Source organism: Alligator sinensis, unplaced genomic scaffold (genome assembly GCF_000455745.1).
Source record: "Alligator sinensis unplaced genomic scaffold, ASM45574v1 scaffold753_1, whole genome shotgun sequence".
Lineage (NCBI taxonomy): Eukaryota > Metazoa > Chordata > Crocodylia > Alligatoridae > Alligator > Alligator sinensis.
Window position 1 is genome coordinate 63,372 of NW_005842625.1, and position 13,975 is coordinate 77,346.

At 41.7% G+C, this 13,975-nt stretch overlaps 1 protein-coding gene across 1 annotated transcript in view; it reads right to left on the bottom strand.

The window, feature by feature from the left end:
* The window catches only part of LOC106722754 (dynein heavy chain 6, axonemal-like), a gene marked incomplete at its 3' end in the record, with an annotated part of 89,220 nt that overhangs the window by 52,866 nt on the left and 22,379 nt on the right, over window positions 1–13,975 (bottom strand). The window contains exons 5-8 of the mRNA XM_014524540.2: window positions 11,865–11,969; window positions 11,638–11,756; window positions 6,093–6,167; window positions 4,980–5,067 (exon numbers count right to left, since the gene is read on the bottom strand). Coding sequence (XP_014380026.2) covers window positions 4,980–5,067; window positions 6,093–6,167; window positions 11,638–11,756; window positions 11,865–11,969 — 387 coding nt within the window. The remainder of the gene's footprint in view (window positions 1–4,979; window positions 5,068–6,092; window positions 6,168–11,637; window positions 11,757–11,864; window positions 11,970–13,975) is intronic.

Genomic DNA, 13,975 nt, shown 5'->3' on the forward strand with positions numbered 1-13,975 from the left:
CACCCTAAAAGTCTGTTCTTCATCCTCTGGGCCGTAAGGAGGTTGGGCTGAACAGTCCATCCAAACAACAAGACCGTCTCTTGGTATACAAGCTGGTGAGCAGGCAAGTCTTGGCACAAAGAAGTAGCATCTTGGACATATCTCTGTTGGGACAGGCTCTTTTCATGCAATATTTCACTGTCTTCAGGGCCCTGACATACATCTCTCAGTTTACTATGGTCCCCTTTAGGCAAGAAGTCAGGAAGAACACTGTCTATGTTCATAGCTTGCTTAGGAGGTAAAAATTAGAAGGCATTACTTTCTGATTGACTCCTGTACAACATTGAGACACATGTCTTGGTTCACCAGTGGAAAAAGGCCACTGATGGAAAGGTGACTATGCTGAAAAATAGCTGTATGCTCAATAATAAGGTAAAATTATTTTATGGGGACATATGCCTGCCAAGGATATCTGCCCAGGTGTTCTGAAGACCAGGAACAAAGAATAAGAAGGGGAACACCAGTTTTATAGTCTGCACAGAAGATATGAAGTTGTAGGAAGCCAGATATAGAAGGGGACTGCACAAGGACCACCCCCTTGGGGTGGCTGTGGTGTCCCCTGGTGGCCATATGGTTTCTGCTCTTGCTTCTTCACGCCAGCTCTTAGGTGGGGGTGTGTGGTGGGGAAGTACTCTGGTTTCTCTTCAGATCGCATACATTTTTCATTCTTAAGGGAGCTTCCCTTTTCCTTTCCTGCCACACCTTGATGGTACTATTACGGCATTAAAGGAGGCTGCCCCAGGGTAAGCCCTTGTTCACTTTGACTGCTGGCACCCCTTGTACCTGGCTTCCCCCAATCTAAGATACTAAGTTATGGCCCTCTAGCCCAGAAGAACCTCAGGGTGCCAGTTGCCTTAGGGGCTATATGTGTGGTTTCCTTCCTCCTCTGTAGCCATACCCATGCCTTGCAGATGTCACTCCATGTTCACTGGAAGGAGCCCCCTGACCCAATACAGCTTTCAGCCTTCAGGCCTTGAATCTCTCTGTCTGGGCCTTGGTCTTCCCAACCTTGCCCCTTTTATTCCCACTGTGCCTCTCATCCCAAGTCTGATGCCTTGGACCTTGGCTCCAGGGCCCCAGACCCATCTTGCACTCACATGCTCTGGGCCAGCCCTCAGGACCCAGAGTTCCTGACCCCAGGCTGGAATGCCCACACCATCTCTGCCCTGAGCCACTGGGTCCCTGACCCCAGGCCATGCTGCCCTGACTGTCTCCATCTTCAGCCATCTGGTCCCTGACCTGGGCTGGGCTGTCTGCTACTGAATGCCCCACAAGGACCCCTCCCTGGTTTCCCCTGTAGCCACAATCCAGTCTACCGGTTTCCAGTTTAAACACAACATAAACACAAGCAAGCTGCTTTTAAACTAAAGGTCTTCCCCACTTCGAGTCAATATCTCCACAAGCCATACCTCCCTTGGAGCCCTCTCATCCTGACTCTCTTGGGTGGCTTGGGTATCAGGCTGCCTCCTGCAGTTCTTCTCTTTTGGGAATTCCTCCACCTGCAGCATGCACAGCCAGACTGCCCTCGTTGCTCCAAACCCTAAGCTTATATGCCTCTAAGTACTGCCCCTTCCAGTCATGTGGTTCCTCAGCTACCCAAAGGTGTTTCCCCTTTGCTGAATGGCAAGCCCACACTCTCCAGCAGCCCTGAACAACAAGCCTAGCCTACTGTACTTTCCCCTTCAGTGACACAGGAAACTACCCGGTTAGCAGAGAATTAGAGTAACAGTAAGGAAATGGGGATCGTTGCCTTGAAGATAAGCTGCTGGGAGGCTGAAAGAAGCAGGCCCTGGGGATATAACTGAGCTGCAGTGGCAAAGTGGGATAGTCTGATCCAGGCAGAGCTGGAGGCAGGAGCTCCCCACTGGGAATTAATGGAAGCAGTGCTAGGAACTGGATGCTGTGAATAAGCCCAGGAAGAATGTGTACAGATTGGCACGGTAGTTTGGGGTGGGAGGGAAAGGCACCCTGGCTAGAACTAACTGGAGGGTGGTTAAGCCCACTGAGGTGGACTGAAGGAGTTGGAGGTGGCAGGAATATTATGAGCAGGCTGGAAAGGAGAGGCAGAATCAACATAACAAGGCTGAATGCTTATCACAGCCTGATCCAAGCTATCTTGCTCTAGCCTAATCAAGGAACTGAATTCAGGGAGTTCAGCCTGCTAGACTGCTGACTGAGGGCCAGAGAGCCCAAAGGACCATAGACACAAAGCAAAGGTGGCTCAGAGATGTGCAGAAAGAGACATGTAAAATTTGCTCCTGTCCTAATGGCCTCAGGACCTACTTCCTAAATTTCAATATCATCAAGTCCTGGCAGGTGAGAGGTATGTAGGCATTTTGGGATGAGGGGAGGGCCAACAGAATAATATCAACTACCGGGGGCAGCAGACTACCTTGAGGTGCTCCAGGACAGTTACACCAGGACCAAGAGAAGGTCCTACTGTTTGATCTGTCAGTGGCCCTGAGGGTTTTCATCTTTTCATCCAAATCCTTACAGTGGTAACTGTCTTCCTTTGGAACAATAATATGACATACTTGGATTTGGATAACTGGCTGATGAAAGGCAGGTGTTCCCATTAAGTGGGGGATTTCCACACTACCCTATATTTGTTTTAGACCCTGGGGTTTAAGATATAAGCTTAGAAGTCAAACCTACTTCCAGTACAGTGACTGGAGTTTGTTAGGGCCACTCTGGATTCCTGGATCCCCAGGTCTGATGAGAAGTACTTCATACCTAAAAGCTTATCTATATGTCTATGTCTAAGAGCTAATCCATATGTTATTTCAATAAAAAATATCACCCAAAAATGTTTGCCTCTTGCATCTAACAGAGTGGCTGAATGACTGCTACCCCATTTGGGGATGATAAAGATACAAGGTTGGGATCACAGTTCTGATAAGTCCTTGTTAGGGGCTGATGATGATGGCAGAACAGTATTGAAGGCTAAAGAATTAGAGTAATCTCAAGCTGTGTGTTCTGTCCTTAAAAAGCCCTGCAGTCAGAGTGACCCAGAGCCAAGAGGGCAAGTGAGCAAAGCCATGAATGAGCCTTGAGACCAAGAGCAGGATATCAGAGTCTATGGGTGGATGACCCACAACCCTGTATTTGAAAGAGAGGTGAGAAAAGCTGGAAGACAGTCTTCATGAACATCTGCAGGACTGATCAGAGACCTGGTCATTGCCATGATCATTGCTGGAGTTAGATTCTAAAGGCAACAACTCATTGGGCAACTGACTATGCACTGCCTCATGCTTTGGTCTCAATGTCAGTGACCGGTATGACACCAGGCTGGTTTCCATCTGATATGATGCTATGGCTATGAAGTCAATGGTAAAGCCTACAAACAGAGTTTAATGCCCCAAACCTCCATTTGGTAAGGACAGCAGAAATGCTCTGTATTGAGTCAGGATACCAAGGAAGCAAGTGGGAAGTGCAAAGTATGATGGACATATATGCAACACCTGGGTACTGCTAAGGCAAAGTAGTGTCTGAGCTGAATGCAGAAGATGCATCAAGATGCCAGACTGCTTTGATTTAGTCCATAACACTCTTTTTGACAAATGAAGCCACATTGCCTTATATGTACTATAGATGAACATCCACACAGGTGTGTGGGGGCTCCTCTACTGACTGCTGCCCTATTTGGGGATGACTGCTCACTGGAATGTATATTTAGACAGTCACTCAAAAAAGAATCTTTGGCTCTAAAAGGAGATTGTACTCAACTCCTACCCCATTCCAATCATCCTGTTCCTGTACCTTTTCCTGCACTTGCCTCTTTCTCACTCCTGGCTGCTCATCCTAACCTCGTTTTCCTTGCCTAGCCAGCCCTACTTCTACAACTCATTTTTCATCCCAGCCTGGGTAGATATGCTGTATGCAGTACCATATGCTTAAAGTCTGGCAAAGTTAAAAAAAATATATCACTGGAACAATCTCATAATAGGAAATGTCTGGCAGCCTTTATAACATTTAGTGCTACTATTCAGGGCTCTAATACTTTAAAACAACTGTACCTTGTCCATTCAAAATCATCCAGTTTGAAGATTTGTTTCTCCATCAGACTAGATAATATGTCTCTACAGTGGATGTACAGAGTAAGAAATGCTTCCAGTGTGGTTTGCTTGTGAAGTGGCAGAATGTCAGACACCATCTCAGCAAGCTGCTCAAGACAATGCACTAATTTGTCATGAACACCCATGCATTCCTTTTTTTGGTCAGAACTCTGGAAGCTTCTTGTACAATCCTTATTAAACATGATTTGGCTCTAAAAAAAAAAAAAGCAGAATTATCCTAGTAGCATTAATTGCAGTTTCTTTTATTACTGATAACTCCTTTTTGAACACACAGGCAAAAAAAAAAAAGACATTACAGCACGTATAAACAAGCCTTTCACAAATAAGTAAGCTTTTCAAACACTAAAGATTGTATTGACCTTAACCTTCCCCCCATATTCTTCTGTATTTTTTTTTAGATTTTTGAGTTCAGAAATTATATTAATGTTTTTCACATTCTTAAATGGTACTTATATAAAATCATCATGAATCAATAATTTTTTTCCTGGGTATACAGTGAACCTCTGTCACAGCCCTTAAAATACTTTCTACCTACTTTAAGTCTATTAAATTTGAGGTCCAATGTCAAAACTACCTTCTCTTTCATCTTATCTGCTGAACACAAAATGGTCCCTCCTCCAGAGAACTGTTAAAATGTTCCAGACTGTAGGAACAGTATTCAACTACAGAAATTAAAAGACGTAAATCAATGAATCATATTTTCATCGACCTGTCAAGCATTTTACAAAGAAGTTTAGAAAAGCACTTCTATATAGCATTACTAACAAGATTCAAATATTAAAAACAAATTTTCAATGAATAAAAATTCTAAAGTGAAATGGTAATGTTATTTTCAGGTTTGAATGAGTTGTCAACAATACTTACCACAAGGAGTACCACTTGTCCTGGATGAGTCAGAAACCACTGTTTAAATTTCACTTTATTCCACTCTATGATTCCAAGGTTTACAAATCTACAAATATATCATACCATCAGCATAAATTAAGTGATCAATCACAAAATGCCCTTCACCAGTTATGAGGCTGCTATATGCCAAGGTTTTGAATCACATTGAAGAATCCCTAGCTAATGTGGGGAGTATTTAGAACAAACAAATTTTGCTGTTCTGAGTATTTTTTGTGCTATACCAGATCACTAGGGGTTCAACATGGCTAATGCTCGCCAACCTCAATGCCATTTGCAGATACTTAGAACCATACATCTGGTACCCTTCATCTTGTAGAAACAAGCCCTTAAGAGATGTTTCTACAGTCTAACATTTTGTTCATGAAACAAATTGCATGATCTCTGCGAAACATTAGTCAAATGGGACTAATAGCATTCCCATTCCAGAGAATAAAAGCATTCAGAATGCAAAAAACAAAATCACAGCACTTCATCAGTGTCTGTTACTTGTGCTATATTATATCAATTTACTACTACTTTTACTTCCCCACCCCACTCCCCCTCCCCAATCTCCCCTATTGCCTTAGTAAAGATCGTACTGGGTCTAATCACAAAAGTTCAGACAGGGCTTTGAAGAGCCAGGTCTAATGAATAACAATCAGTCATTCAAGGTAGCTATCAATCTGAATGCTCTACCTGCCAACAACTTTATGCAGCTAGGCCAACTGACAGCTCACATCCTGCAACTGCAGTCATGCTCCAGGAGTAGTGGATTAATGCTCAGGTCTCTTGAAAAAGCTAAGTCTAGCAATCTAAAATAACTTCTGAAGACTTACATGCAACTGCTCCCAAACACAGCCTTAAACTTTGTATTTGATCTGTTCCCTTTTAATTCTAGATGGCAGTCATGATAATCCTTTTGTTGATTTTTAAAATGGTTTTAAGATCTTTGGAGGCACAGATTACCTATGTATACCACAAAGTTCAGTAAGATTCCAGTACAAGAGTCTCTGGGTGCTGCTGCCATAAATATAAACATAACCAAATGCCTGGCATAGCATGTTTATTAGCAAATGAAAAACATATTCTTACCTTTTTACCATATCAAACATACTGCTCTCTACATTTCCTAGCCACTGCTCAACAGGACCTCTGACACGAACACTCCTATAAAAACAGTATTTCAAAAGTTCATTTATTGTTATTACTTATTTTGAAGAGTTACAATAGCATTCCTACAATCTTACTTGAATAAATGGCATAATCATTTCTACTGGACTATACCTTTCCCCAGTTTATTAACTTTACTAACCTGTCCCCAACCCTGGAGACCCCGGATCTGTGGCACTTACACATACTCCATGGAAAGACTTTTTTTTCCTTCTTGGGGCCTTACAAAAATAGGGTGTGCATATACTCAGGGGCATGTTATATGCAAGAAAATAAGATATATGAAAGGAAAGGAATTTGGAATAATACTAGAGAGTGATTCTGTTCTTATGAAATGCTATGTAAAGAGGAACCTGATTTTATGTAATAAATATTAAAAAGTGGTGTCGTATGTAAACAGTGAAGGAAACAGATTAATAACATTACTCCAAGGGAGAAACTATTAATCCTGCTAATACTACCATATTTACTTGATACCAAAATAAGGTTTTTGCCCTCCCATTTAACATGAGGGAAAAAGCCCCTTGTCTTAGAATAGAGTACAAGGAAGGTGGCGGCAAGCAGCTGCTGTGGCTCGGGCCCCTAACTGTGGTCATGGCCATAGCTGCAGTTGCTGCCAGCTGCTCCTCCTCCCCTCCCCGCCCCCAGCCTCTGCACCCTATCGTCTCCCCACTGCAACCTCTTTCTCCCCCCACATCCCACCATCTCCTGCCCTCCACAGTCTGTCCATCTTCCTTTTTGCCTTATTCTAGCTCCGTGATGGCAGGCTCCATCCATGCTGCAACCTGGGGCACTAAGCATGGCCCTAGCCTGGCCCTGTAGCAATAGTGAGCAGCCCAGTGCAGAGCAAGGGTAAGGGGCTTGGAGGGAAGCAGAGGCAAAGAAAGAAAGGGAATGGAGATAAAGAACCAGTCACCCATGTCCTCTCTACCTGAATCTGCAACTATATGTCAGTAAGGCTGTTCCACACTTGTCCTTCTGTGCCTGCTCTCAAACTTTGGTGTCTGGTGGGCATGGAAATGAGCTGGAGATAATCTAAGAGAAGCCTCAATGGCAAAATTCTGAGTTTGGAGTGTACCTGGGACCTTGAATAAGCAGAGCATGTGTGGGGTATGCTTGAGTCCCCAGCTGCTAAGGCCCCACTGCTGGAAGCCCAAATCAGAGCTGAGCCCTAGACAATGCCTAAGAGGGGCTAAGATCATTGAATCTGAATGTCAGATGACACTTAACACTTTACAACCTGTGAGGATCATGTTCACATGATAGAATGTAATATGGCTACATCAGTTGCACTGGCAAAATCTGACTGGCTCCATTCTTCAGGAATTCCCTGGGAAGTCCAAACAACATTTGAGAGCTTTCCTTTGAGAGTAGTCTTTTTCTAATTTAAAAAAATGGTGAAGCCCTTTAGACCTTTAAAGATTCTGGAGCTATTCTTCTGGATCCTTATATTCGAGCCCAGGAAGAAAGCAAGCGAGATCAAAGAGTTTTCATAAAACATTCTTTGCCAGATTCTGAAAAACAAATCTGCCTCCTAGACAAGACTGGGTGTGTCTACACATGTGCTTTAATGCACAGTAGCTTATTCTACTGTGCATTAAAGCATCATGGTAAAAACAGTGCTAATGTGAAGTAGAATTAGGCACTAAAAAGGTGTTTACTTTTACTACCAAGTGTTAGGACAGCTTAGTGCGTGCCTTCATTTAGTACCTCAAATTAGAGCAGGGGTAGGCAAAAGGCAGCCCGCCAGGCCTTTCTATCTGGCCTGTGGGGCCCCTAAAAAAATTTAGAAAATTAATATTTAGCTGCCCATGGCTGCCTGTCATGCGGCCCTCGATGGCTTGTCAAACCCTCTACCCAAAATAATTGCCTACCCCTGTATTAGAGGTACTAAATGTAATACACAGTAGCAAAGGCATGAGCATGTAGACACACCCACTGTGGACTAAGTTAACCCCATCCAAAAGATCAAGGAACCATTGGTGAAGACTGAGGCCCCCCCTGCACATTACAGTATTGTACAATTAACTGGTTAATTGCAGTTACCTTGAGAACAGCTACATGTGTGAAGTACCTATCACACTATAAAAAGCTCCAATCAGCTATAAAGTTAGGCTTTGAAAATGTATACTAACTTTATAGCTGGTTGCTATCGAGCTTCAATTTGCATGTGTAGCAGGATCTTCCCTGCTGCTGCCCCCTCCTCCCCCCAGCTGCAGGTGTGCACCACGCTCAGCTGGGCCTGGGAGTCCCACAACGGAGGGGATTCTCAGCCCCAGCAGCCCCTGGCAGCACCCACAGCTGCTAGGACCCAGAGTCCTGCAGCTGCATGCCTCCTGATGCTGGGACCCAGCTGCATCCTGGCAGCTGTGGGGTGTGGCTGCAATCTCCCAGCCCTGGGGGGTGCATGGAGCCCCTGGGGCTGGGAGATGCAGTTGACGCGAAGGTTTCACACCTTCCTCTGATACTGGGAGATCGTGGCAGCTGAAGTGATGAAGTCAAAGGACCAGAGTAGTGAAGGCCAATAGGTTGGAGTAATAAAAATGCTGCAGGTGGTAGAACCAGCCTGGAGACCTGGAAGGTCACAGTACTCAGAAAATGAAAGGCCCCAGTAATCAGGACATAGCCTAGCCTAGGCAGGACAAAAGCTTGCTGAAAGACTATTTTTTCCAGAACAGAACAAGAGTTTGAGATACAGATCTAGAAGTTGGAAAAGGTCAGTCAGCAGGGAGGATATCCTGAAGCAGCTGATGCAGTAGCACAGCTGTGCCATGGAAAAACTATGGTATGGTATGCATGATGCATGAAAAGAATTTGAGATTCCAGAGCATACTGAACCGGTAGACATGCTGCAAAGTTGTCAGGAGTATATCAGACACCGAGTCATAACAATGTAGGTGCTGAAATAAGATGTGTTGGAACTAGAAAAGTATGGGAAGAATTGTGTGCTTCATATGCTGGAGGGAGGGCTCTTCACCCCATTCAGGGAGGTGTAAGATGGCAGAATTCAATTCCAAGAGAGTGGGAAGTAACTAAAATGACGTATAATTGGAGACCTGAGTCCATATGCTATCAATGCCAGAAAGCAGGGTATCTAAGGAAAACCCATCCAGATAGAATGGAAAATCCATTCTCTCTGAATAGATAGAAAATCCCATGCACATATCCATCCTGTGGGATAAAATCTATTTAAAAATTAAGTATGATTTTGGTGACATTAGTTTGCCAACAAAGGGCAAGTTTCTAAAAGAGGTAATTATGTTGCATGAAGATAAATGTCTAAGGTCAGAGGTATTATGATCAAATTCAGCAGGTTAAAGTTCTCTTTCAAAAGGCTGTCATGTAACTGTTGAGTTATTAAAAAAAAAAATCTTAAACTGGACTCAAGGAAACCAAACTCAAACTCATCTGCTGGAGACCAAGCCCTATACTGAACAGCCAGTGGAGAAACACACTCAAAATAGGCCTGTGTTGTTTGAAGGATGTGTAATAGATACAATCCCTGATGATCCCAAAGAATAGCTCAAAAGTAAGGGCTCAGTAGAAAACATTGAGCTGAGAACACAACAAAGAACATTTAAAGTCATGATATATACAGTCTTTGAATTTGCTGAACATTTTGTAGATGCATCAAATCCAAAGTATAAGAGTAAAGAACTGATGGTATTTTGCAAGGACAAGTATTATGTAAAGAAAAAGGAAAAGAAAAAACAAAAAAGTAAAAATTTGGGCAAAAACAGAAACGAACTGAAGCAAATTGTCTTAGTCTCTTGGATATTGCAATAGTAAAAGACAGAAGCAGTCCAGGGATCTGACTGAAGAAGAGACCCCAAGGTGTAGAAGTAACTGATACTATTTTTTGCATACCCCAAATAAAGACATACACCTTGTTTTTAGGAAGGCAGAATGAAGAATTTTTTTCCCCAGAATTATTGCTACCTGGTTCTGACCTTGCTAGTAATATTTAGCTCACTCATCCTCCCTCTTTCCTGCTTGGGGAAAAGAAGTCAATTAATCTCTGAAAAGGTTAAAACTGTAGCTTTGCTTGAGCATGAAAAGGAAGATGATTGAGCTGAAGATTAGGTTCTGTTACTGCTCTAATTCACCTGTGGAAAGGTTAAAACTGTAGCTCCTACTTAAGACTGAACTCCACCCCTCCTCATGCAGCTGCTGGGGGAGAGGAGAAGAAAACAGAAACAAGAGCCATTTTACAGTGTTTCCATGCTTCCGTCCTGGGCAGAAAATCAGGTTCCCCACTCAAGACAAAGAATGCAATTTTGGAGGACTAATTGGGGGGAGGGGTGTTATGTGGGTAAATAAGGTAATCCTGAGAGAGAGAGAACAAAAGATCCCTATAATCAATATATTGTTTGCTATTCTTAACTAACTTCGTAGAAATGTCTGTTCAGCTATGGTCCAAGGAAAAGTCTCTTGCTTCTTTTTATAGCAAATGCTTTGAAACTTCTAGATACGTCTCCCTTGATGTTTTGCCCTACTGCTTCTAGGTTAGGGTACCTTATTCATGCTGGAAAAAAGGGGAGGCAGACCATCATTCCCCCTCTTCAGAAAAACTATAAATGCTGCCCCATGTAAAGATTTTGCTTAGATTAACCTAGATTTGCCTGAGAAAGACTGGCCATGCCCAGGGAGAGGAGTAAATGAATCCCAGCAATTAGGCACTGCAGTGACAAATCTGCAGACTAATGGTAGAGCAAATTTAAAACACCTGATGTAGGGAAAAGGAAAAAAGTGTTATATGTTGCTTGAAACTGCCTGAAAAACATCAAAGTAAAGAAATGGCAAGGTGCAATTCAAGTCAGGCAGAAATTCTGACAGAAAACCGGAAGAGAGGGAATGGTCAGAATGGGTTCCATGATAATTTTGAACAGCCTCCACAATTGCAGAGAAGAGGGACAGGCTACAGATCCTAGTATTAGAGGAGACTAGGCTACAGAATGTATTTTTTCTAACACAAAGTGTGTACTGGTTGTTATGCAACAAATCTGAGGATCTTCTGAATTTATATGGAATTATGCATGTTATAAACAGAAGAGAGACATACTTAATCCTTATATGTAGTATTAACAACTGTCTCAACATTCAACTTCAGGTCTGAAACTAGTAAATTCCATTCACATCAATGGAAACTGTATCTACTTTCTCCAAGACTGAAATGGTCCCCTTGAGGATTTATAAAAGCCTGTGGTAAGAGCTCCATGGCACAAATGTTCAAAATATTTAAAAGATACACTGTTAGGTGATAGCCAGAGCTGTAATTGTGGAAACAGTTTCTTAACTACAGCAAAATCCTAAACTACCACTATCTATATTGAAATATCCTTCCAGAATTATAAAGTTTATGAGAAAGATCCATCTGGGAACAAAAAAACCCAACCACAACAGAAATGTCTTTTTTTTCCTGCTTCAAATTTCTATTGTATTTATCATTCACAAATGTAGATCATACTTTGGCACTTGAAGAGTCTCTTCTTCAGCAGATCTGATCATCACCACCACTGTAGGGTTCTGTTCATGCCTGCGTATATATAGCCTCCTTATATTTGCAAAACATTTTACAAGATGAGGCTGTGGTACAGATGTAAAAGAAAATGGGATGGTAAAATATCAACAGTCTGTCACTTTTACTATCAAACCCAAAAAGAATGTTCCTAGAAAGTAGTACTGAAATGTTACCTGTATAGCATCAGGATTTTTGCTTTCAGCTAAAATGTCAAGAAGTTCGGCATTGCTGAGAAAGTAAAATCTTGGGAAAATCATTCGCTTAATTTCAAGATAATCCTGTTTCCCACCCCACAAGGGGAAAAAAAATTAAAAATAATTTTAAATATCTGTCTTAAAATATACATAAAGAGATTGGGTGCATCTTTAAATGTTAAATTTGTTATTTGATAAATTGGATTCTGTAATAAAGTTAAAATAATTTTAAAGAAAAATGTAAAAATATTCTAGAGTATGATTTTAAGTTTACCACCTCCAAAATGCTGCATTGCATCTATTTATTTCTCCTGAATTCATTCTCATACTCTTATTACTCATCTCTTCCAATTTATTACTTTTTTCCCTAGATGGCTTGAGGCCTGCCTTCTTTTACTTTACCCATTATACTTGGACCACCCTCTTTCCTAGAAAGCTAAGTACCCTTTCCCCACCGCCTTTATATTCAAACTTCCTGTTAAAGACTAATCCTACAGTAATCCACCCACTGTGGCGGACATCCAATTTTTTTAACGATTGATTTGTTATCATTTTGGTTTTGCTTTTCCCGGTGTGAAATTATAAACTAGTCTCAGCAAAGAACTGTGGTATTATTTATAGATATTTCAGATTAAAACACAAAATTTCAGAGGATAACATTTAAATTCATATAAGTAAAATCAAAGCAGGCCTTCAAATAGCATGGTGTCTAGACAAGAACGTAGTTCTCTAATGTTTATTCCAGACTAGGAAAGAAACTCATTCCTAGTCCACTCCCACAAATGTTCAGTGGTCCTCCAATTGTCCTACTGATAGCTGAAGCAAACAATGAAGAGCAAGTTTAACACGTCCAAAAATATTCACTCTAATGAACTACCTGTTGTTATAATGTATTGTAGATACATACAATGAACAGAGTCTTTCCTGGCAGCTTCTTTTAGAAAAAGTTACTACTATCAAACTTTACTTTTCAAGCTTTTGTCATGTTAAAGAACTTTTCACTAGAGAAATCTGTAGTAAATTAAATTTGTTTAGGTTAGGTATCTGGTAGAAACATATTTTTCTCATTTCTAACACATTTCTCATTTTTTTATAGTTACATATGTACTACAAGCTTCTATTATAAAATCATTCCAGCCACTTAATGGAAGACCTATAATATGCTTTAAAAAGAAACTGCTTCTATTGCAGGTCATGAGAGAAACAAAATCATCTTAAATAGTTAGAAAATTCAGAATTACAGTGGTATATAGAGCTTTATTACATTATTCTATCAATAACAGAATATTCAGTTATACTAATCATTTAACAAGGACTTACTGACTTAATGACAATTAGTAATTTTAAAAATATTTTGCACATGAATGAAGGCACAATCACAGACTTCAACTGTAATTACTTGATCATAATTTATTCCCTATCAACGGAAAGGGCAGCTTCTTTTGGGTAGTACAGAATCCTCATGCTTGTCTTTACTGACAATGTGCCTAGTCATTATCTTTTTCATCCTATTCACAAGACCAAAATAAAACATGCATGTTACATAAATAAGGTGAGAGAAGCAAGGGGGGTAAGGGTGCTCAGAAACCCCTTTGGCTCAGCAAGGGCATTCAGCAATGCCTGAAGACTAAAAGGGAGGCGTACAACCAGTGGAAGGGAGGAACTATCACCAAGAAGGAGTACTCCTCCTTGGCCCGGGAGTATAGGAGGGCTATTAGGAAGGCCAAGGCAGAGATGGAACTCTTGCTAGTGTCCAGGATTAAGGACATCAAGAAGTCCTTTTTCAAGTACATTGGGAGCAAGAAGAGGGCACCAGGCAATGTAGGGCCCCTGCAAGACACAAACGGTAATCTGGTGGCCACGCCAGACAAGAAAGCTGATATTTTTAACAGTTTCTTTGCCTCTGTTTTCCTGAACAGGGACCAGGATATCCTACCTACCAGAGGTAGGGACAATCTTGGGGATAGCTCTATCAAGCCTTTAGTCAGTGCAGATGTAGTTCAGGATCTTCTGGAAGGGCTAGACATTTTTAAATCTGCAGGTCCAGACGCCCTCCACCCAAGGGTGTTGAGGGAGCTGGCAGGGGTCAT